The following is a 23,527-nucleotide window of genomic DNA, read 5'->3' as shown; positions in this document are numbered from 1 at the left end:
TACGCACTGCACTGTTGCAGTTATTTCTGTTGAAAGCATATAGTTGTCATGTTACCTTCTTGCTGTTCTCCTTCGTTTGACATGTGCTGGCGGCCATCTTGGTTTCTGGGTTTCTTGTAGCCTCCCACCCTGCGGCTTCTCCTTCCCACTGGGAGGAGCTGGATGCCTAGCTCATATATATAGGAGGTCTGTGGCTTCAGTTCCTTGCTTGGTCCTCCTGTGTTCACATGCTTCTAAGACTGCTGCTGCTTCTGGTTCCTGATCCTGGCTTCGTCTGACTACCCTGCTGGTTCCTGATCCAGGCTTCATCTGACTACCCTGCTGGTTCCCGATCCAGGCTTCGTCTGACTACCCTTCTGGTTCCTGACCTCTGGCTTCGCAAGACCCTGCTTCGGTTTAGCCATCCGTTTGGACTTTTGCCTTACAGCTTGATTTTCAATAAAGCCTTCTTATTTCCACTTATCTCTTGTTGTACGTCTGGTTCATGGTTCCATGACATTAGGACCAAGCCATGAATTCTGACGGTACAGGGCCATCCTCGCTATCTACGCTGGTTGCCAGACTTGATTAGCAGGATCACCTGTTGGGTCGGTTCGCTGTGGCGTTGCAAACCCTGCTTGAACGCACGGCTCATTTAGCTTCCGTTGCCGATGGGTCGGTTGTCGCTCCTGGGCCCGCTCCTACTGCCGCTCCGGTTGTTGCGCCAGAGTCTACCCCGACACCTGTTGCTGCGCCTGCGGTGTTTCGGGGTATGACCGGTTCTGCCCCCCTTCCACAGCGCTTTGGGGGAGAGCCAACTCAGTGCCGAGGTTTCCTTAACCAGGTGGGCATTTATTTCGAGTTGCTGCCACATGCCTTTCCTACTGAGAGATCAAAGGTGGGCTTCTTGATCTCGCTGCTCTCGGACAAGGCCTTGGCCTGGGCCAGCCCTTTATGGGAGAACAACAATCCGGTGGTTGCCGAGTTTTCCGGTTTTGTTGCTTCTCTTCGGAAGGTATTCGATGTGCCGGCTCGTGCTGCCTCTGCCGCGAAGCTCCTTATGTCCATCAGACAGGGTTCACGATCCGTAGCTGAATACGCCATTGAGTTTCGTACCCTGGCAGCAGAGGTGGGCTGGAATAATGAGGCTCTGGTCGCTGCTTTCTCTCATGGTCTCTCGGATGCCTTGAAGGATGAGGTTGCAGCTAAGGACCTACCAGTGGAGCTCGAGTCTCTTATTTCTTTCCTGATTTTGATTGACACCAGACTCAGGGAGAGACCTTCCTTTAAGGAGAGCCTGCGGAGGTCTTCTAACAGATTGGCGCCTACGTTTGCTGTCCCACCCGTGCCTCCCTCTCCTCCCACGCCTCCTGGGGATGACTTGTCTGGGGGTGAACCCATGCAGCTGGGGTTTGCTCGCCTGTCCGAGGGGGAAAGGGTACTCCGGAGACGCGAGGGCCGATGCATGTACTGTGGTCTCGGTGGGCATTTTCGGTTGGCATGCCCGAACCGTCCGGGAAACGCTCGCACCTGAGATCCTGTCAGGGGCAGATCTTGGGTGGAGTCTCCTCGTCCCCGGTTTCCCGTGTTGACAAACCACTGATTACTGTTGTCCTCTCCTGGGTCGGGGGCTCGGTGACGACCCAGGCGTTGGTGGACTCTGGTGCTGGTGGTTTGTTCATTGATAGTGTGTTCGCTGCCGCCAATTCCATTCCTCTGCAGCCTCGAGGTTCCCCACTGGCTCTTGAGGCGATAGACGGCAGACCCCTTCTGCCGCCACACGTGACTCAGGAGACCCTTCCAGTGGGGATGGCCATTGGTGCCGTTCACAGAGAGTCGGTCTGTCTCCAGGTTATTTCGTCTCCACACTACTCGGTGGTCTTGGGGTACCCCTGGCTCCAGAAGCATAATCCGACTTTCGATTGGAGATTGGCCGAGATCCTCTCGTGGTCACCGCAGTGTGGGGCTAGTTGCATCCATGGGCCTGTCAAGTTGCTGTGTACTTCCTCGGACTCTCTGTTGCCTCCTGAATACGAGGAGTACCGGGATGTATTCGATAAGGTGCGTGCGGTTGCCCTACCTCCGCACCTCCCATACGATTGTGCCATAGAGTTACAACCTGGTGCCGTTCCTCCTCGTGGCAAAGTCTATCCACTGTCGGTAGCGGAGAATGAGGCCATGGAGGAGTACGTCAGGGAGGCGCTTTCACGCGGACACATTCGCAAATCCTCGTCCCCGGCAGGGGCTGGATTTTTCTTTGTGAAAAAGAAGGGCGGTGAGTTGAGGCCTTGCATCGATTACAGGGGTCTCAATCGCATCACGATCAAGAACGCTTACCCGATACCCTTGATTTCCGAACTGTTCGATCGCCTCAAAGGGGCCACGGTCTTTACCAAACTCGACCTGAGGGCGGCATATAACCTGGTAAGGATCAAGGCGGGCGATGAGTGGAAGACCGCGTTTAACACCAGGACCGGTCATTATGAATCCTTGGTTATGCCCTTTGGGTTGTGCAATGCGCCCGCAGTCTTCCAGGAATTCATCAACGATGTTTTCCGTGACCTGTTGCAGCAGTGTGTGGTGGTCTATTTGGATGACATCTTGGTATATTCTGAATCCATGGAGGCCCACATTCTGGATGTCAGACGAGTGTTGCAACGGTTACGAGAGAACAAGCTGTTTGGTAAGCTTGAGAAATGCGAATTTCACCGATCCCAGGTAACCTTCTTAGGTTACATCATTTCCGCTGAGGGGTTCTCCATGGATCCTGAGAAGGTTTCGGCTGTCTTACAGTGGCCCCAGCCCAGTGGTCTTCGTGCCCTGCAGCGCTTTTTGGGCTTCGCCAATTATTATCGGAAGTTCATCAGGGACTTTTCCATGCTAGCCAAGCCTCTCACGGATCTGACCAGGAAGGGCAGTAATCCCCAGGTCTGGCCGCTCGAGGCCATCCAAGCTTTTGAGGCTCTAAAGTCCGCCTTTGTGTCGGCTCCGATTCTGTCGCATCCCAACCCTGGGTTGCCTTTTGTCCTCGAGGTGGACGCGTCTGAGACGGGAGTAGGCGCCCTTCTGTCTCAGCGTAGAACACCAGAGGGTCCTCTGCTTCCCTGTGGGTTTTACTCCCGGAAACTGTCTTCCGCGGAGTGCAACTATCAGATTGGTGACAGGGAGTTATTGGCCATCGTGCAGGCCCTTAAAGAATGGAGGCACTTGCTCGAGGGCTCGGTGGTTCCGGTTCTCATCCTGACGGACCACAAGAATCTGACCTACCTCTCTGAGGCCAAGAGATTGACACCACGTCAGGCCAGATGGGCTCTGTTCTTGTGACGTTTTAATTACGTGGTCTCCTACCTACCCGGTTCCAAGAACATCAGAGCGGATGCCTTATCACGGCAGTACTCCGAGCTGTCCGGGGAGGAGTCGATTCCGACTTCGGTCATACCTCCGAATCAGATCCTGGCTGCCATTCGCACCAGCCTGACCTCTCCCCTGGGTGAGCAGATTTTGGCGGCTCAATCTGGTGCTCCCTCTGGGAGACCCAACGGCAGATGTTTTGTGCCTGAGGAGTTGCGCACTCGGTTGTTGCGAACCTACCATAACTCCAAGGCCGCGGGGCATCCTGGGAAGAATCAGCTGTCCAGGGCTGTTTCACGTCTGTTCTGGTGGCCTTCTCTACGTTCCGACATCGCCGCATATGTAGCGGCATGCTCCGTTTGTGCCCAGAGTAAGTCCCCTCGGCACCTTCCGTTGGGCCTTTTGCAACCCATAGCCACCGGGGAGCGTCCATGGTCACACCTGGGGATGGATTTCATTGTGGACCTCCCTGCATCCCGAGGCCATACGGTCATTCTCATGATTGTGGATCGGTTTTACAAAATGTGCCACTGTGTTCCTCTCAAGAAGTTACCCTCTGCACAAGAGTTGGCCACGATTTTTGCCAGGGAGGTCTTCCGGTTGCACGGTTTGCCCAAGGAGATTGTGTCGGATCGGGGGAGTCAGTTTGTGTCCAGGTTCTGGCGCGCCTTTTGCTCCCAGTTGGGGATTCATCTCTCTTTCTCCTCGGCCTACCACCCTCAGTCCAATGGGGCCGCAGAACGATCCAATCAGGCCTTGGAGCAATTCCTTCGTTGCTATGTCTCCGATCACCAAGACAATTGGGTTGACCTCCTGCCTTGGGCTGAGTTTGCCAGGAACACGGCGGTGAACTCTTCCTCTGGGACGTCTGCCTTCATGGCCAATTATGGGTTCCAACCTGCCGTGTTACCGGAGGTATTCTCTCCCCAGGATATTCCGGCTGTGGAGGATCACCTTTCCGTCCTACGTGCTTCTTGGGTACAGATCCAGAGGTCCCTTGAGGTCTCTGCGCAGCGCCAGAGACTCCAGGCTGATCGCAGACGAGCGCCCGCTCCTTCCTACCAGGTCGGAGACCGCGTATGGTTTTCCACCCGCAACCTCAACCTTCGAGTGCCCACTCCCAAGCTGGCGCCTCGCTTTGTTGGTCCCTTCCGAGTGCTTCGCAGGGTAAACCCGGTAGCCTATGCCCTTGCACTTCCTCCGGGCATGCGGATCTCCATCGTGTTTCATGTCTCCCTGTTGAAGCCACTGGTGTGTAATCGTTTCACTTCCTCGGTTCCTCTGCCTCGTCCGGTCCAAGTGGGCAATCGTGAGGAGTATGAGGTGAGCAATATCCTGGACTCACGCCTGGTCCGCGGTCGGGTGCAGTTTTTGGTTCATTGGCGTGGTTATGGTCCAGAGGAGCGTTCCTGGATTTCCTCCGCAGATGTCCATGCTCCTGCCTTGCTCCGAGCCTTCCACGCACGCTTCCCTCAGAAACCGTTATTTACTCCGCGGAGGAGGGGCCCTTGAGGGGGAGGTACTGTCATGGTCTTACCTTCTTGCTGTTCTCCTTCATTTGACATGTGCTGGCGGCCATCTTGGTTTCTGGGTTTCTTGTAGCCTCCCACCCTGCGGCTTCTCCTTCCCACTGGGAGGAGCTGGATGCCTAGCTCATATATATAGGAGGTCTGTGGCTTCAGTTCCTTGCTTGGTCCTCCTGTGTTCACATGCTTCTAAGACTGCTGCTGCTTCTGGTTCCTGATCCTGGCTTCGTCCGACTACCCTGCTGGTTCCTGATCCAGGCTTCATCTGACTACCCTGCTGGTTCCCGATCCAGGCTTCGTCTGACTACCCTTCTGGTTCCTGACCTCTGGCTTCGCAAGACCCTGCTTCGGTTTAGCCATCCGTTTGGACTTTTGCCTTACAGCTTGATTTTCAATAAAGCCTTCTTATTTCCACTTATCTCTTGTTGTACGTCTGGTTCATGGTTCCATGACAATAGTGGCCTAGTTCAGTCCAACAAGAAAAATACATTTTCAGTTCACTTCTTCCATTATTTTTGTTGAAGGCGCATAGTGGCCTATTTCAGTTCAACAAGAAATTTATATTCTCAGGTCACTTCTGCAGTTATTTCTGGTGAAAGCCTAAAAGGGCGTATTTCAGTACTACATGAAAAATATATTCTCAGTTCACTGTTGCAGTTATATCTGGTAAAGCCTTTACTAGTGTATTGCAGTATAAAAAGAAATATACCGTATTTTTTGCCCCATAAGACGCACTTTTTCCCCCCCAAAGTGGGGGAAGAATGCACCTGCGTCTTATGGGGTGAATACTAATGAAGCGTTTCCATTATGGAATCGCTTTATCAGTACCAGAGGACCTGGTCCTTGGCTCGGCTATCTGCTGTACAGGGCTGTGCACAGCGTGAGTGCTCTGTGACCTCACACTGTGCACCACGATACACAGCCAACAGCAGGATCAAGAGTATCGCGATGGTGAGGAGCGGTGGCGTCCAGGAGCAGGCAAGGTAAGTGAGTTTATTTTATTTTATTTGCGCTGGGGGCTGATGGCTGACATATAGGTGCTTATATATGGGGCTGCTGGCTGACATATGGGGGCTGATGGCTGACATATGGGGGATGACAGCTGACATATTGGGGCTGATAGATGGCTGACATATGGAGGCTGATAGATAGCTGACATATGGAGGCTGATAGATGGCTGACATATGGGGGTTGATCGATGGCTGACATATGGGGCTGATAGATAGCTGACATATGGGGGTTGATCTGAGGCATTGGGGGTCTGATCTGAGGTCTAATTGACATTGGGGGTCTGATTGGGGCTATAAGCTGAGGTCTGATTAACATTGGGGGTCTGATTGCTGGTCTGACCTAAGGTGTAATGGAAAATATTATTTTCTTATTGTTCTCCTCTGGTACGTCTTATAGGGTAAAAAATGCGGTACATTCGCCATTTGCTGCTGCACTTATATCTTGAAAAACCTTTATTGACGTATATCAGTAGAAAAAGAAATATACATTCGCCATTCGCTGCTGCACTTATATCTTCAAAACATTTATTGACGCATATCAGTAGAAAAATTTAAATATATTCAGCATTCACTGTTGCAGTTATATGAGGTAAAGCCTTTTGTGGCATATTTCTGTACAAAAATCAAAATATATTCAGTGTTCAGCGCTGAAGTTATATGTGGGAAAGTCTTTTTTGCGGTATGGACTGAATTACGTTGTGTTGAAATTTTGTATTTACGTTTCACACACTGCGCACTTACGTGACGACGTCCATAAGAGTGGCACACCAATACAGGTGAATACACTATACACTAACCCTGCACAAAAATGCAAATAATTCACACCATCCCGCATCTATTTACGGTATTGCTTACTGGACACTATGGGGACTTTTCTGCAGCACAGAAAACGCACAAGGTCCACGTCTCGCTGTTCCAGCGCGGACCTACTTCCTCTGCTACGTCCAGTTCACTTCAGAAAAAATCTTGTATTCTGCATTAAGTACTGCACTGATATGCGCTAAAATCTCTTTTGAAATATTTGGTTGGAAAAAAAACTTGTATTCGGCGTTAAGCACTGCACTGATATGCGCTAATCTCTTGTGAAATATTTGGGTGGAAAAAAATCTTGTATTAGGCGTTAATTGCTGCACTGATATGCGCTAAAATATCTTTTTAAATATTTGAGTGGAAAAAAAACTTGTATTCTGCGTTAAGCGCTGCACTTATATGCAGTAAAATCTTTAGCAAATTATTTAGGTGGAAATAAAAATGTCCACCTCCTCCAATAACTTCCTCATCTCTTCATTTACATTGGACACACTAACTTTACCCTCCCCCCCCCCCCCCCACACACACACAGATATATATCTAAGTGGTTCCTGCACCACCTAGGAGCAAATAAAGGTAAATGATACTGCCAGCCTGTTAAAGGGAACTGCAGCATGATGCCACAATACATTTGATATGACATTTAGCAAGAGTTTAAAGTGCCCACATATAGTACATAGTGGGACACTGCATCAAGATTTATTAGGCGTGGATCAGCCAGGATTTCAACACACCAATGCCTGATGCATCAGACTAGATCATCCATGGTGCCACACCAACATTTTGACAAAAGAGACCGTTTTCTTCTGGCTACCTGCCTCAACTACTATTCTGATGCTGTTACCCGCCTGATTCCAAACATCTGATGCCAAGTGCTCCTTCTTTCACCCACCATCTTAAGCAATTACTAGTATTGCCACCCACCTCCACACTATGTCACCTTGCCACTCTGTGGCCTACTTATGCTGCCATGTCCACACTATGTCACCTTGACACTCTGTGGCCTCCTGGTGCTGCTATGTCCACACTATGTCACCGTGCCAGTCTGTTGTATCATGTTGCTGCTGCCATGTCCACACTATGTCACCTTGCCCCTCTGGCCTCCTGATGCTGCCATCTCCACACTATGTAACATTTTCAGTTCACTTCTTCCATTATTTTTGTTGAAGGCGCATAGTGGCCTATTTCAGTTCAACAAGAAATTTATATTCTCAGGTCACTTCTGCAGTTATTTCTGGTGAAAGCCTAAAAGGGCGTATTTCAGTACTACATGAAAAATATATTCTCAGTTCACTGTTGCAGTTATATCTGGTAAAGCCTTTACTAGTGTATTGCAGTATAAAAAGAAATATACCGTATTTTTTGCCCCATAAGACGCACTTTTTCCCCCCCAAAGTGGGGGAAGAATGCACCTGCGTCTTATGGGGTGAATACTAATGAAGCGTTTCCATTATGGAATCGCTTTATTAGTACCAGAGGACCTGGTCCTTGGCTCGGCTATCTGCTGTACAGGGCTGTGCACAGCGTGAGTGCTCTGTGACCTCACACTGTGCACCACGATACACAGCCAACAGCAGGATCAAGAGTATCGCGATGGTGAGGAGCGGTGGCGTCCAGGAGCAGGCAAGGTAAGTGAGTTTATTTTATTTTATTTGCGCTGGGGGCTGATGGCTGACATATAGGTGCTTATATATGGGGCTGCTGGCTGACATATGGGGGCTGATGGCTGACATATGGGGGATGACAGCTGACATATGGGGGCTGATAGATGGCTGACATATTGGGGCTGATAGATGGCTGACATATGGAGGCTGATAGATAGCTGACATATGGAGGCTGATAGATGGCTGACATATGGGGGTTGATCGATGGCTGACATATGGGGCTGATAGATAGCTGACATATGGGGGTTGATCTGAGGCATTGGTGGTCTGATCTGAGGTCTAATTGACATTGGGGGTCTGATTGGGGCTATAAGCTGAGGTCTGATTAACATTGGGGGTCTGATTGCTGGTCTGACCTAAGGTGTAATGGAAAATATTATTTTCTTATTGTTCTCCTCTGGTACGTCTTATAGGGTAAAAAATGCGGTACATTCGCCATTTGCTGCTGCACTTATATCTTGAAAAACCTTTATTGACGTATATCAGTAGAAAAAGAAATATACATTCGCCATTCGCTGCTGCACTTATATCTTCAAAACATTTATTGACGCATATCAGTAGAAAAATTTAAATATATTCAGCATTCACTGTTGCAGTTATATGAGGTAAAGCCTTTTGTGGCATATTTCTGTACAAAAATCAAAATATATTCAGTGTTCAGCGCTGAAGTTATATGTGGGAAAGTCTTTTTTGCGGTATGGACTGAATTACGTTGTGTTGAAATTTTGTATTTACGTTTCACACACTGCGCACTTACGTGACGACGTCCATAAGAGTGGCACACCAATACAGGTGAATACACTATACACTAACCCTGCACAAAAATGCAAATAATTCACACCATCCCGCATCTATTTACGGTATTGCTTACTGGACACTATGGGGACTTTTCTGCAGCACAGAAAACGCACAAGGTCCACGTCTCGCTGTTCCAGCGCGGACCTACTTCCTCTGCTACGTCCAGTTCACTTCAGAAAAAATCTTGTATTCTGCATTAAGTACTGCACTGATATGCGCTAAAATCTCTTTTGAAATATTTGGTTGGAAAAAAAACTTGTATTCGGCGTTAAGCACTGCACTGATATGCGCTAATCTCTTGTGAAATATTTGGGTGGAAAAAAATCTTGTATTAGGCGTTAATTGCTGCACTGATATGCGCTAAAATATCTTTTTAAATATTTGAGTGGAAAAAAAAACTTGTATTCTGCGTTAAGCGCTGCACTTATATGCAGTAAAATCTTTAGCAAATTATTTAGGTGGAAATAAAAATGTCCACCTCCTCCAATAACTTCCTCATCTCTTCATTTACATTGGACACACTAACTTTACCCTCCCCCCCCCCCCACCCCCACACACACAGACTGCGATGTAAAATGCAGCATTCGCCCTATAAAACGCCGGGGGATTTTTCCCCCACTTTTGGGGGGAAAAAAGTGCATCTTATGGGGCGAAAAATACGGTAATAGAACATGTTCTGTAGACATCTATGTGGAATCAGCTGACAAGTGTGTAAAAGGAGTGCGCTTCTTCTTGGCACTAACATCGACCTGTAAGGATGAGTTCATACTTTAACAGTTAACTCCACAGCGCCCACCCCTTTAACAGTGAACCTCCACCGTGCCCATCCGTTTAATAGTGGCCCCTGCCCCCCATGCATGTAGCAGTGTAGTTGTGCCATCATACGTCATATGACTGAATATTTAAGGACCTACCAACTGCTAAAACCTGTGATCAGTTGTTATGGCAACCTGGAGTAGGACCTGCAAGCTTCTATTGACTGATAAGGGACATGTGACCGTGTGTATGGCAGTTAGGATTTAAGTGAAAGTAATCACAAAGTGAAGCACCACACATCGCTGGTGCTGCAAAAGACTTGTTAGTCGTAATCCGCAATAGAAAAAATTGCTGCACACAGCTGATTCAACTTGCCATTAATCAGTGAAATGTATTATTCACAACTTGTTTTATGTTGCATAGATGATCCAGTGGATGACCATATATCAGAGTCACATTGTATAAGTACTGAACGTTTCGGCCTATTTCGGCCTTCCTTAGCAGTATATGATCTGGCAGTGACAGCGGGCGGGTGCGCTGGACCACAGCCGTCACTGCCAGATCATATACTGCTGAGGAAGGCCGATATGGGCCGAAACGTTCAGTACTTATACAATGTGACTCTGATATATGGGCATCCACTGGATCATGTATGCAACATAAAACAAGTTGTGAATAATACATTTCACTGATTAATGGCAAATTGAATCAGCTGTGTGCAGCAATGTTTTCTATTAAGGATTTAAGTGAAAGACTTGCAGGCTTGTATTGGCTAATGCAGGTCATTTTTTGGGAATATCTCGGTAACGGTACGTCCTAGAGAGCTAAGACCCCCACAAGATTTCTTTCCAGGTAGCAAGGGATGTGTATACCAAGCTTCGTTGAAATGGATGGTTACGTTTTTGAGTTTTCATGGAACATACACACGTACGTACACACATATGCACATCCTTTTTTATGTATATAGATTGGATGCACTTTACTGGCCAAGTGGGTTCTCTATCACAGTACTCAGCCGCATGATTTTATATGTGTTTATTGTCATTGTTACATTGTGTTTCAATAAAGTGATGTTTTGTTATATTAGATGTGTGGTCTATGTGATTTGGTAGAGTGGCTTTTATGTGTTCACACATGAGTGATAGGGTTATTTCCCTGTCGGAGTTATTTTGGTTTTCATGTCATGTGTTAGTAGTCACAATGTCATCACTCCAGGTCAACAACAAAGCCAGATGGAAGCATTTGAGTGACTGCACTGGAGTGTAAGTGAGCTATATTTGTGATTTTATCACATTCCCTACTTTCTGAAAGACAACCCCTTTAAGAACACCGTATCGCTAGTAAGAGTATCCATGGTGCAAGCAAAACAGACAGAAAAAATAAGCACAGAGATCTTTATTGGTCAAGTGACATTTATTACAATGAGACAGTAACACTGTCCTCATTTTATGATATTGTCCCAGCAATGAATTAAAAGATCACTCCGGGCAAAACTTTATACACTGAGTTATGCCTACTACAGGGCCAAAAGGGGTGGTGCATGACACAGGGATTCTCTCTATAGTATTTTTTGAATCTCATTGTCATACACAGACTCCCAGGAAGCAAATGATCGGGAGGAGAAAACAATTAAAAATGAAATTTGAAAAAGTAAGAAAAGACTTGACAATCCATTTATGCATTTTTCCTGATGTGTATCTAAATAACATGATATATATTGAGGATACAGTGTACACCCACCATAATTTGTAGCATTAGAGCATTTAATTATAATATAGAAGTGAATGAAATTTCTTGTGATAAATGAATGTTGCATCTTGCAAGAAGACATCATTAAGGATTTCTTCATTAGATGTTGACTGGGACCAGTCTTTTCAAACAGTCAACACTGTACGGATACTAAAGAGAAAACACATTATTTACAAACATCTTAGGTATTTACATTAGCTCTCTATATCTGTTATTTGTTCCATTTAAAGATCATGGCATAACCTAGTCAGTCTGAATATAGTTATTAATGCATAAAGAAATACTCAACTGCTGAAATTGTACTTGCATATGCAGTGTCCCAGGGGACCACTGCAAAGGGTTAATTATTGCTAAAATAGTTAATTTAATACCACTGAGTTAAATATAATTTTTTGTTGAATCACATTTACTTAAGGACTTTGAATACCTACTGGCAATGTATGGGCAACAAATAGTTAAAACTGGAAGACTTGGTTAGGTTACCAGGGTGATGGACTTATCCTGCCCCTGGTTAGCACATACATGTGTCTTACAATACAAAGAGTGGTGGTTTATATCTGAGTGATAATGTGAAATACTATTCCTAACATGTCGGTGCTTCTCCAGAAAGTTTAAAATTATTTATTGTTTTATTTTTAAGTTTAGGACAATATACACTATTTGTCTTTTGGTTGAAATTTTGGTAAAACGTAAAAGGTTCATGCTACAGTGATATTATATCATGAAAGTAGGTCATTTAAGTAGAAGAATGCAATGGTGAAACAAAAGCCAACAACAGTGGTGAGTAGTGTTGATCGAGCATGCTCGGCCAAACACCAGTTCGGCTCGAGCATCTCGATGCTCAGCACATGGCGGTATTTGGCCGAATACCGCATGTGTTCGAACGCAATGCTCGAGTCTCCTCCCCATACGTTTCTTGGCTGCTATGCAGCCAAAAAACATGCAAGTAAGTTGGTTACTGGCATTACAGTGATTGGCTGGCCAGAACGATGATGCAAATTCGGCTCAGTCTTAGGAAGAGCTGTGCTGAGGAAGGGACAGACAGTGTAGTGAGTGATATAGAAATATTTTAATTAGAAATAACTTTTCAGAGACCCAAAAGTCCTTTTAAGTGACAGTGACATTAGCTGCGCCACATCTCCTGTGTAAAGTGTGTGCATCCAAAAAATATCTGTGACATTCAGTGTATTTTTTCAATAGACGGTGTCCGCTTCGGACAGTGAGATTAGCTGCGCCACATGTGCGCCTAAAATGTTTATCTGTGACATACAGTGTACTTTTTATGTAGACCCTTTGAACAGTGTCATTACCGGTGGTACCTCTCCTGTGTAACGTTTCCTCATCCCAAATACCTGTGACATTCCCTGTAATTTTTTATTAGCCGCTGGTGACAGCATTGACATTATCTGCGGAATATCTCCTGTGTGATGTTTCCACATCCCAAATCCTACGCTACTGTACATGTGACATAATTTCAAGCATATATCACATTTAAAATGAAGAAGGCGAGCAGTAAGGAACAGGGAAGTGGCAGAGATGCTGATGGTGCACACAGAGGCCGTGGCCCTGGGCACGTTGAAACTTTGCCTGCTGCCAGAGCACAACAAAAACAGTCATCCATGATACCTAGCTTCATGTCCCAGTTTGCAGGGCGGCGCAGGACACCACTCTTGAAGTCAGACCAGTGCGACCAGTAGTCGGTTGGATTGCAGCAGAAAATGCTTCCAGTCGGTTAAGCACCACCCTGTCTTCCACCAAGTCCAGTTTCAGTAGCCAAGAGTCTGCTCAACACAATCCCCATCCTGATCCTTCTTCTGGGCAAACAAGTGATTCCACACTTGGATATTACCTCTTTTCAGCGCCATTCCTTGATTTGGCCCTCTCGCCAAGCACGCTTAAAGAGGGATAGATCTTGTGCCCTGATTACCAAACTCTTGAGCATCCACAGTCACAAGAAAATAATGGTGGGGAATGACAATTACTGTTTAATGAGATGGATAATGATGAGACACAGTTGCCAATAAGTCAATGGCAATTACTGTCTCAAGAGGTTGAGGGAGAGGATGAGACACAGTTGTCGATCACTGAGGTTGTAGTAAGGTCAACAAGTCAGGAGGATGAGCAGAGTGAGGAAGTGGAAGTGGACAATCAGGAGAGGTGGAACTTTTATTAATTAAATCAAAATAAAGTGATAATTAACCAAATAGGCCCCTATAAAGACCTCCCCAACACAAACACCGTGCAAACTGTTAAGTAATACACAAACAAAAAATTAAAGGGAGGGATATACTTGTGCTGCTGTTAGGACTAAAGGAAAACAAATTAACGATTCCCTTACGTCCCAACAGCAGCACAACTGGGGACTTAGGAAAAAGAGAACCTTGAGAGAGGGTCTTCCAGCTCAGCTGAATTCAAGACAGACCTGCCAAAGGCGGTGTGTTCTGAACTCCTTAAGTCAAGCCTATAATGGCCTACAGCTAGGGTAGAATGAGCCGGATAAAAGCAAGGGGCGCCAATCCCTGATCGATTAAAGCTACTCTGAAGGCCTCTTTGATCCAATGGCTTAATGCCGGTTTAGAAGTTTTAATACCTTTGTTCGATCCGGCAAAAAAAATGAAAAAATTCTCAAATCTTCAAAAGTCTTTAGTTCTTTCTAGGTATATCCTCATACTTCTGGCAACATCTAGGGTCTGTAGGATCTGCTCTTCTTCCGACACTGGAGATGGATAAAAAAAACTGGTAAAGAAATTACCTGGTTTAAATTGCGGAAAGAAGGTATCTTAGGAACAAAGGTAGGGAGAAACCGCAGGAGGACTCAATCTGGTAAGAATAGTATATATGGCTCCACAGCAGCCAAGGCCTGCAATTCTCTGATTCTCTTTGCTGAAATAATGGCAAGCAAAAAACTGGTTTTCCAAGACAAGAACTTTAAAGCCACGCTCTGAAGGGGCTAAAAGGGGGGAGAGCATAACCCCCTGAACACAACTGACTGATCCCACTGAGGTATAGGGCTCAGTCAGGATCCTAGGTTGCAGTCTTTCGGCTCCTTTAAGGAATCTTTTGATTAGAGGATCCTGAGAAAATGGCTTGCCCAAAACTACAGACAAAGATGAGTTATGTACTCATAAGGTTGAGGGTTTGAGACCTTTGTCTAATCCATCCTGAGGGAACTGAAGAACGGAAGAAAGAGGGGGATCCAAGAGGACACCACATTTAGGGCACACCACTGCGGAAAAATCCTTGCAATTTTGGAATAGGCTTTGTTGGTAGATACCGATCTGTAATGAGATAAAGTCCTCGGGACCCTTGCAGAAAACCCTCTAGACTCTAGAAGGGGGCGATCAACCTCCAGACGGTCAGGTCGAGACTCTTCAAGTCTAGGCAGGACCCTGCCAGATGTACTAGGTTCTGCCTCAGGGGAAGCTTCCAATATTGGCCCTGGCTCATGTGCCTGAGCTGGGTGAACCAAGACCTCTTCGACCAGAAAGATATTATGCCGATCACTGAGGTCTGTTCTTGCCTGAGTTTCATTAATACCGTTGGTATCATGGAAACTGGAGGGAATACATAGGCCAACCTGATCCTCCATGGAATGGACAGAGCATCCACCGCCCAAGGATTGTCCTCTCTGTATAGGGAGCAGAATCTGTCCACCTTGGCATTGAATCTTGTCACCATTAGATTGATCTCTGGCATTTCCCACCGTTGCATATTCTGATGAAAGACTTCTTTGCTTAGGGACCACTCTCCTGGCACCGGAAGATTTCGACTTAGGCGATCCGCCACCACATTGAGAGTTCCTCTGATGTGAACTGCGGCCAGGTGGGTAAGGTTTTTTTCTTCCCAAGACAGGAATACATCCCACTTCCTGGAGGAGAGGTTGAGATCTCGTTCCTCCCTGTCTGTTTATGTAGAATACTGTTGTCATATTGTTCTAGCAAACTCTCACTGCCTTGCCCTGGACTTGAGGCACAAAGTGTAGGAGCTCCAACCGGACCATTCTCTTAAGTTTGACCACATTTGGCTCTCTTGGTGAGTCCAAGTACCTTGTACTGGAACTTCTTCCAGATAGGCTCCCCAACCTAGAAGGGATGCTTCTGTGGTCAACATGAAACAACGGGGTGGAATCAAGGACCTCCCATCTTCAGGCTGCTTCCACGGCATACCCGAGGAGACAGGGAGCATTTCTTGTCTAACCAAGTAAGGTTGCGGTTCCACAGGCCCAACACTTCTGACTGAAGAGGGCGCAAGTGTGCTAGGGCCCAAGGGACTGCCTTTGCAGTTGCTGACATGTGGCCCAACATCTTCATCAAGGTTCTGATGGAAACCACACGGGGGACCATTAGAAACACTGAGGCTCTGATTAGCTTCTGGCGTCTCTCTGGAGTGAGGGAGAGAGTCATCCAAGAGGAGTCTATTATGAACCCCAAGAATCTTTTTGATGTTGCCGGTACGATTTCGGATTTTTCACAATTTATTATCCAGCCTAAATGCTGGAGAAAAGTAAGAGCCAAATGAGGATGGTTCTGCAACACCTCTGGAGACGCGGCTTTTAGTAGCTAGTCATCTAGATAAGGAATAATCTCTAAACCCTCTAGCCTCAAGGCTGCCACTATAGCGACCACTCTCTTTGTGAAGGTGTGGGGGGCAGAAGAGATTCTAAAAGACAGGACAGCAAACTGAAAATGTCTGACAGTGCCCCTGAAAGACACAGCAATCCGTAGGTATCTTCTGTGATCCGGATGAATGGGTACATGAAGATATGCATCCTTGAGGTTTATGGTGACCATGAGGTCCCTTGTTTGAAGAGCTTCTATGACCGAGCAAATGGTCTCCATTCTGAACCGCTTTTGGGTTATAAAGTGGTTCAGGTAACTGAGATCTATTATCATTTGCCAGCTCCCGTCCGGCTTGGGTACAAGAAACATGGGGGAATACACTCTGGATCCTTTTTCTGCAGAGGGCACTTGCTCTAGCGCTTCCTTTTGTAGGTAAAGAATGATGGATTGTTCTTTTACAGAAGAGAGGAGTGAGATCCTCACAAACCTTGAAGGAGGAGGAGCTAAAAAAACATATTCTGTACCCCTCTCATAACTTGAAAGACCCACTGGTCAGAAAGTCTGTGTTCCCAATTTTTGGGGAAATGGCGGAGACGTCCGCCTACAGGAGTGAGCAAGCCGGGGGGAATAAGAGGGTCTACAATAAGATCTGCCAGAGGAGTAGAGATGGCGTCAGAGGCTTGAATTTTTATCCTTAGGGTCCTGGGTGCGAGGATTTGGTCTGCCATGAGAGCGTTGTCCTCTGTGGGATCTATGGTAGGATTGGGATCTGGGTACCCTAAATTGCCTATCTCTCCCCCTAGAGGATTGCTGAGGGAGACACAATCCTTTTCTATCAGAGAGTCCCTCCATAATCCTATCTAGCTCAGACCCAAATAGTCTCCCTGGTTCGTAAGGGAGACCACAAAGATTGTACCTAGAGGCATTGTCTGCCTACCAGGGTCTGAACCAGAGGGGCCTCCTACTGGCCACAGAAAGAGCCATCAACTTTAAAGCCAACCTAAGCTGTTAAGATGCTGCCTCACTCAAGAAATCTGCTCCCAAAAGAGCAGACCTGAACTGAGAACTGATATCAGTTCTAGCCATGTCAGAGTTTACATCTGTTTGAATTTCCAGGAGCTTCTTCCTGAGAAAATTAGCAACCTCGAAGGACGCAACTGCAACTGAGGCAGAGGCGGATGCAGCAGAATAGCTTCTTCTTAAAGTGCATTCAACTATTATATCTAGTGGATCCTGTAGATTACAACTATCCTCAGAGGGAACCACTGTGCATCTTGACAGCTTGGATATGGCTAAATCCACCTTGGGAGAAGGACCCATTGGTCCAGCTGACTTTGGACTAGGGGGTATATTACCGGTCCTTTCTCTGGATGCTTCCATTCAGTTGTCATCAAACTTCTGAGCGAATCTTCCACTTTGTAGGCCCTAGGCCCCCTAAAGTTGGATGTAGAAGCTTCCCCTTGATCAACATCCTGGTCCCTTGACCTGATGTATCTCAATAGTTGCTGAACCTTTTCCACCGGGAATATCTGGGTGGTAGTGTCCTCATCTTCCTCACTATCTGAAGCCGAGGAATGGGGTTCATCAACAATCATCAGGTCTTCTCCAAAAGACGAAGATCTCCTAGGAGAACCATGTCTAGGCCTTTTCTGGGCTAATGCGTCAGTTATGGACTTGCCCATGAATTATTTTACCCAGGTTATCATGTCCAGAGAATGGGGCTCAGGATCTGAAGGGGGGCGACAACAAGGCGCTACAGCCCCAACACGTCAGGTGCCTGCGTTTTGGAGGTCTTCCGTCCCGAAGAGGGCACCTCTCCCGAGCCCGGAGAAGACATTTGAAACAATTCAGAAAAAACTATTGAAGAAAATGGCAGATTGCAGCAGCAGCCGAGGCAGCTGGAGAATTAGCAGGTAGCATCAGCTAGGAGTGTTTCTCAGAAGCATCAGAATCGTGCGTGAGCACAACCATGTCAGCACTAAGGAATCAGCAACTCTCACAACAAGGAGTGAACAGAGAGACAGCTGAAGGAGAATTAGCTTCTTAAATAGCAGAGAGGGGAGGAGAACAATCTTCCGCCTCACTCTGACATCAGAGAGCCTTACAGCACAGAGTAAAAAGGAGAAGAAAAAATTATGCAGGGGAAGTTCGAAGTAGAACTTCCTCTGGTTTTCTGTCAAGGATGTAAGAAAGTGATTAATAACTTTAGTTTAAATCACTACTTCCAATCCGGAGCCGGCAGTTCCCTAATTCCCCCCCCCCCCCCTGCCGATCGGAGAGAGACTGGAGAGAGACGCTAGAACCAAACTGGCAGCGGTGGCGCATGGTAGTTTTAGAAAAAGCTACCTAAACTGCTTTACATACAGGTAAACCTAAGACCCTGTCTGTGTTAAGGAACGGACAGCTTAAGGCACAAGGGGATCGTAGTCAAGTGGAAACCGCACACCGGATCCTCACTGCTAAAACTGCAGGAACAGAAAATAGAAATTAGAATACATATAGAATAAATTGGTCTCCAAAAGACCACCACCTGTTCCTTCTGTCCCCAGTACAGAAAAAACATTGCACAGTGTTTGTGTTGGGGGAGGTCTTTATAGGGGCCATTTTTAAATTTAATTTATAAAAGTTCCACCTGTCCTGATTGTCCACAGGGGCAGAAATACCCCAGATGTGCTGCTGTTGGGACGTAGTTTGCTACCTGTGCCGTACTAAAATGAGCCGGGGCATGAACACTAGCAACCTCACCACCACCAGCATGATCCACCACATGGCATACAAGCTCCGTAATAAGTGGGATGAACGCCTGGGTCCACAATCTGTGTCTCCGGGTCATACCACTATCTCCTCTTCCCCTGTGTTATGTGCTGGCCAATCCCCTGTCAAAGTCGTAGGCCCGGATGCCTCCTACCCTGCCCCTGGACCTTCGCAAGCACAATCAGAGACCACATCCACTTACGTGTCCCAGCGCAGCGTCCAAATGTCCTTACCCCAGGTATTTGAACGCAAGCGCAAATACCCAGCCACCCACCCACAGGCCATAGCACTAAATGTGCAGCTTTCCAAATTACTGGCCCTGGAAATCTTACCATTTAGGCTTGTAGACACTGATGTCGTCAGCCGTCACGCGTTACACAGTCCCCAGCTGCCACTATTTTACACCAACATGTGTCCCATAGCATCATGTGTGCCCTGACCAACGCAGTTACTGGGAAGGTCCACTTAACCGCGGACACATGGACAAGTGCATTCGGACAGGGACGCTACATTTCCCTGACGGCACACTGGAGGAACATTGTAGAGGATGGGAGCGAGTCGTATGCTGGTATGGCACAGGTGCTACCGATGCCAAGGATTGTGGGCACTATGTCGATCAGGGTTTCCATTAGCACCTAATTTAGTGGCTCCAACCTCCACTTCTCCTTCTCCGCCTCCACTTCCACCTCCGAATTATCCATTTGCAACACCAGTCGGCCATCAGTTGGTAGCTGGAAGCAGTGTAGCACTGCAGTGGGGAAGAGGCAACAGGCCGTGCTGAAGCTGATATGCTTAGGGGACAAACAGCACACCGCCGCAGAGCTATTGGAGGGGATAAGAGACCAGACTGAGCTGTGACTCTCGCCACTCAACCTACAACCAGTCATGGTTGTGTCTGATAATGGCCATAACTTGGTGGTGGCTTTGGAGCTCGGCAAGCTCACGCACATCCCATGCCTAGTCCATGTCTTAAACTTACTGGTTCAGCGGTTTCTCAAAACCTACCCCAATTTGCCTGAGCTACTGGTGAAGGTGCGCCGTGTGTATGCACATATCCGCAAGTCATCGACAGCTTCAGCCAGTCTGTCAACGCTGCAGCAGCGCTTGAAATTGCCATCTCACCGACTGTTGTGCAACGTGAGCACATGCTGGAACTCGACATTCCACATGTTGGTCAGGCTTTGTGAGCAGCAGAGGGCAGTAGTGGAATATCAGCTGCATCATGGTTGTCGCCTTCCAGTCAGCTCCACTATTCACAAGTGAGGAGTGGGCATGGATGTCTGACCTCTGTGAGGTTTAAGGAAACTTTGAGGAATCAACACAGATGGTGAGAGGCAATAACGCTATTATCAGCGTAACCATCTCACTTCTGTGTCTAATCAAACACTCGCTGCTCACAATTAAGGACGGCGCTTTTCATGTGGAAGAGGTGGAAATGGGGGAAGACATTACACAGGGTGATAGCCAGGCCACCCTCAATTCGTCTTCTCAGTGTGAATTGGACGATGAAGTGGAGGAGGAGCAGGAGACGGTTGCCTCCGCTATAGAGGGTAGTACCCATGGAAGTTTAATTTCATCTGTTCAGTGTGGGTGGGCTATAGAGGAGGAAGAGGATGAGGAGATGGACAGTCATCCTCCTGATCATAACAGCGAAGTCTTGCCTGTTGGTACTCTGACACACATGTGTGACTTCATGTTAGGCTACCTTTCCCGCGACCCCTCGGTTATACGCATTTTAGACAACACGGACAACTGGGTGTTCACCCTTCTTGACCCCCGCTAAAAAGAGAACTTGTCATCTTTCATTCCTCAGGTGGAGAGGACGAGCAAAATGGTGCAATGCCAGAAGGTCCTTGTTGAAAAATTGCTCCAAAAATTTCCATCTGACAACGATGGCGGCAGAGTCCATAGTTCCTTGGAAAACCGAGGGGGGGGAGACAAGAGTAACAAACAGCAGTTCCAATAGAGGCTGGGCAACACTCTCCAAAGCCAGGGACAGTTTAATGACACCACACCAGCACCCTCACCCTGATGCGTGGCCTAGTGTCACAAGGAGGGAAACGTTTTGGAAGATGGAAGGGGTACATAGCAGACCATGTCAGTGTCCTCAAGGATCCCTTAGTGCCTTACAAATACTGGATGTCCAAGCTGGACACGTGGCACGAACTGATGCTCTACGCCTTGGAGGTGCTGGCCTGCGCTGCCACCAGCGTTTTGTCTGAGCAGGTATTTAGTGGTGCTGGTGGCATTATAACAAATAAGCGTATCCGCCTGTTAACTGAAAATCCTGACAGGTTGACTCTTATAAAAGTTAACAAGGGCTGGATTAACCCTGACTTCTCGACTCCACCAGAGGAAAGCTGATAAACATAAAGGCACTTTAAATGTGTTGTTTGCAATGTATTGAATACACTGTATTCCCATGCACCCCTTCCACCACAAAAAAGGGTATATGGTTGAATCTTAATTTTCTCCTCCTCTTCCATCATATCAACATGCTTATTCATCGCATATAATGCCCTCGCATATAATGTTTTACAGGGTCAGCTCACCTCTAGCCCCTCACCTACAAACTTTTAGAGGGTCAGCTCACCATCAGGCCCTCACTTACAATCTTTTAATGGGCCAGGTCACCTGCAGTCCCTTGCATATAATGTTTTATAGGGTCAGCTCACCTGCAGGCCCTAGCATATAATGTTTTACAGGGTCAGCTCACCTGCAGGCCCTCACATATAATGTTTTACAGGGTCAGCTCTCCAGTAGGCCCTCACCTACATTCTATTACAGGGTTAGCTCACCTGCAGACCCTCGCATACAATGTTTTACAGGGTTAGCTCACCTGCAGGCCCTCACCTACAACCTTTTAGAGGGTCAGCTCAACTTTATGTGACATACAGGTTGTATCGGAGTGCCTCTTGCTTGTAATTTTTGGCAGCACTTGCACTTTCGATACAAGTAAATTTACAGGAAAGAATGTTTCCTAAATTTTTTTTCACTAAAATCAATTTTATCTTCAGTCTTGGCCGTATTATTGTCAGTCTGTAAAAGTGGCATACTACTTGGACAACATCATTCCCAGCAGCAACCTGGGAGTCCAAGATGCTTGTAAACATCCTCCCCCAACACCTTTGGTGGTGTTTCCATCAATTTATGACCTTTTCCTATGAACCAGACACCTTACCCTCTTCAGAGCAGGGGGTGCCTGGTTTAATGCTCGGGTTCTCCCATTGACTTCCATTGTGCTCGGGAGCATCCTGAGGTGTTCGGGCTGAGCACCTGAGCACTTTGGTGCTCGATCAACACTAGTGGTGGGTATACCCCCACAAAAAATGTAAATGTCTTATTACATCAAATACAGCTTGACAACGATATTTCATGCTGTTCACGAGTTGACTTATTGTCTGCTGTGGCATTGCATCCCACTATTTTTGAAGGGCGGCACCAAGATTATTGAGGTTCTTGGGTACAGAGTTATGAGCCTCTACACAGCAACTCAGCTGTTCCCATAGGTTTTCAATGAGATTCAAGTCTGGAGAAAGTGCAAGCCACTTAATTTTAGGAACTCCACTCTCCAGCAGCCATTCCCTAATGATGCAACCTCAATGAGCTGGCGCATTGTCGTCCATGAAGATAAAATTAGGCCTGTGTTGTTCATGCAGAGGCAAAATGATAAGATTAATAATGTTATTCAAGTAGTATGAGCTTGTCACTGTATCATTCACAATGTGTAGGGCAGTTCTGTATTGACTAGACACACCTACCCACACTGTAACACCACCACCACCAAAGGCTTGTCTGGTCACAACAGTGTCTGGTGCATAGCGCTCTCCTTGACATCTCCAACATTGTTGGTGGCCATCATTTATGCTCAGCGTGAATCAATTTTCATCAGTGAACAGCACTGAGGCCCACTGGTCCCTCGTCCATAGATGCTCCTTGGCCCCTGCAAGACAATGATGCCTGTGCCTGGTGGTTTAGTCAGGTACCTTTGCAGGTTGTCCAGCAAGCAGTAAACAGTTTCTAATGGTCTGACATGACACTTGGGTGCCTCACCCCTCCCTTAAATGTGCATGGCGTTGTGTGGCATTTATCAAAAGCAATTGTCGAGGCTCACCTGGTCCCAGGTCGAAATGGAAGCACGAATATTCACCAGGAACTAAGCAATAGTAGAAATATAAGTGAAGAGGGAGATCCAGCTTCCAAATAACATATAGATACTTTAATGAAAAGGGTGCTAAAATCCAGACCTGTACATCAGGTCAAATGTGTGGCATTTATCATCCGGTTCCACAGGGCATTGTTCACAATGAAGAGGTTATCAGTGTTGGATGTGGCCAAAGGACGCCCACTTCTATGTCTTCCTGTAACTCTTCCAGTTTCTCTGTATCTCTGTTGCGACCTGCTGATTACACTCTGTGACACTCTAAGCTCAGTGACAACTTACATCTGAGAACATCCTACTTGAAGCCTCACTATGGTGAGGTACTGTTGATCAATTGTTAGGTGTCATCTTGGTCTCATGATGTCAAAATGTGAAAAGCAAGATGAGGAGAACTGTTTAAATACCAATT

At 46.9% G+C, this 23,527-nt stretch overlaps 1 protein-coding gene across 2 annotated transcripts in view; it reads right to left on the bottom strand.

The window, feature by feature from the left end:
* Positions 1–11,274: 11,274 nt before the first annotated feature.
* LOC122924634 (alcohol dehydrogenase 1-like) overlaps positions 11,275–23,527 on the bottom strand; it is a 159,113-nt gene continuing 146,860 nt past the window's right edge. For both annotated transcript variants that reach the window (XM_044275925.1, XM_044275934.1), the window contains one exon: positions 11,275–11,793. In XM_044275925.1, coding sequence (XP_044131860.1) covers positions 11,769–11,793 — 25 coding nt within the window. In that variant the 3' untranslated portion in view covers positions 11,275–11,768. The remainder of the gene's footprint in view (positions 11,794–23,527) is intronic.

Source organism: Bufo gargarizans, chromosome 1 (assembly GCF_014858855.1).
Source record: "Bufo gargarizans isolate SCDJY-AF-19 chromosome 1, ASM1485885v1, whole genome shotgun sequence".
Classification (NCBI taxonomy): domain Eukaryota; kingdom Metazoa; phylum Chordata; class Amphibia; order Anura; family Bufonidae; genus Bufo; species Bufo gargarizans.
The sequence above is the reverse complement of the archived record's forward strand: the minus strand, read 5'-3'. Positions and strand labels throughout refer to the sequence as shown.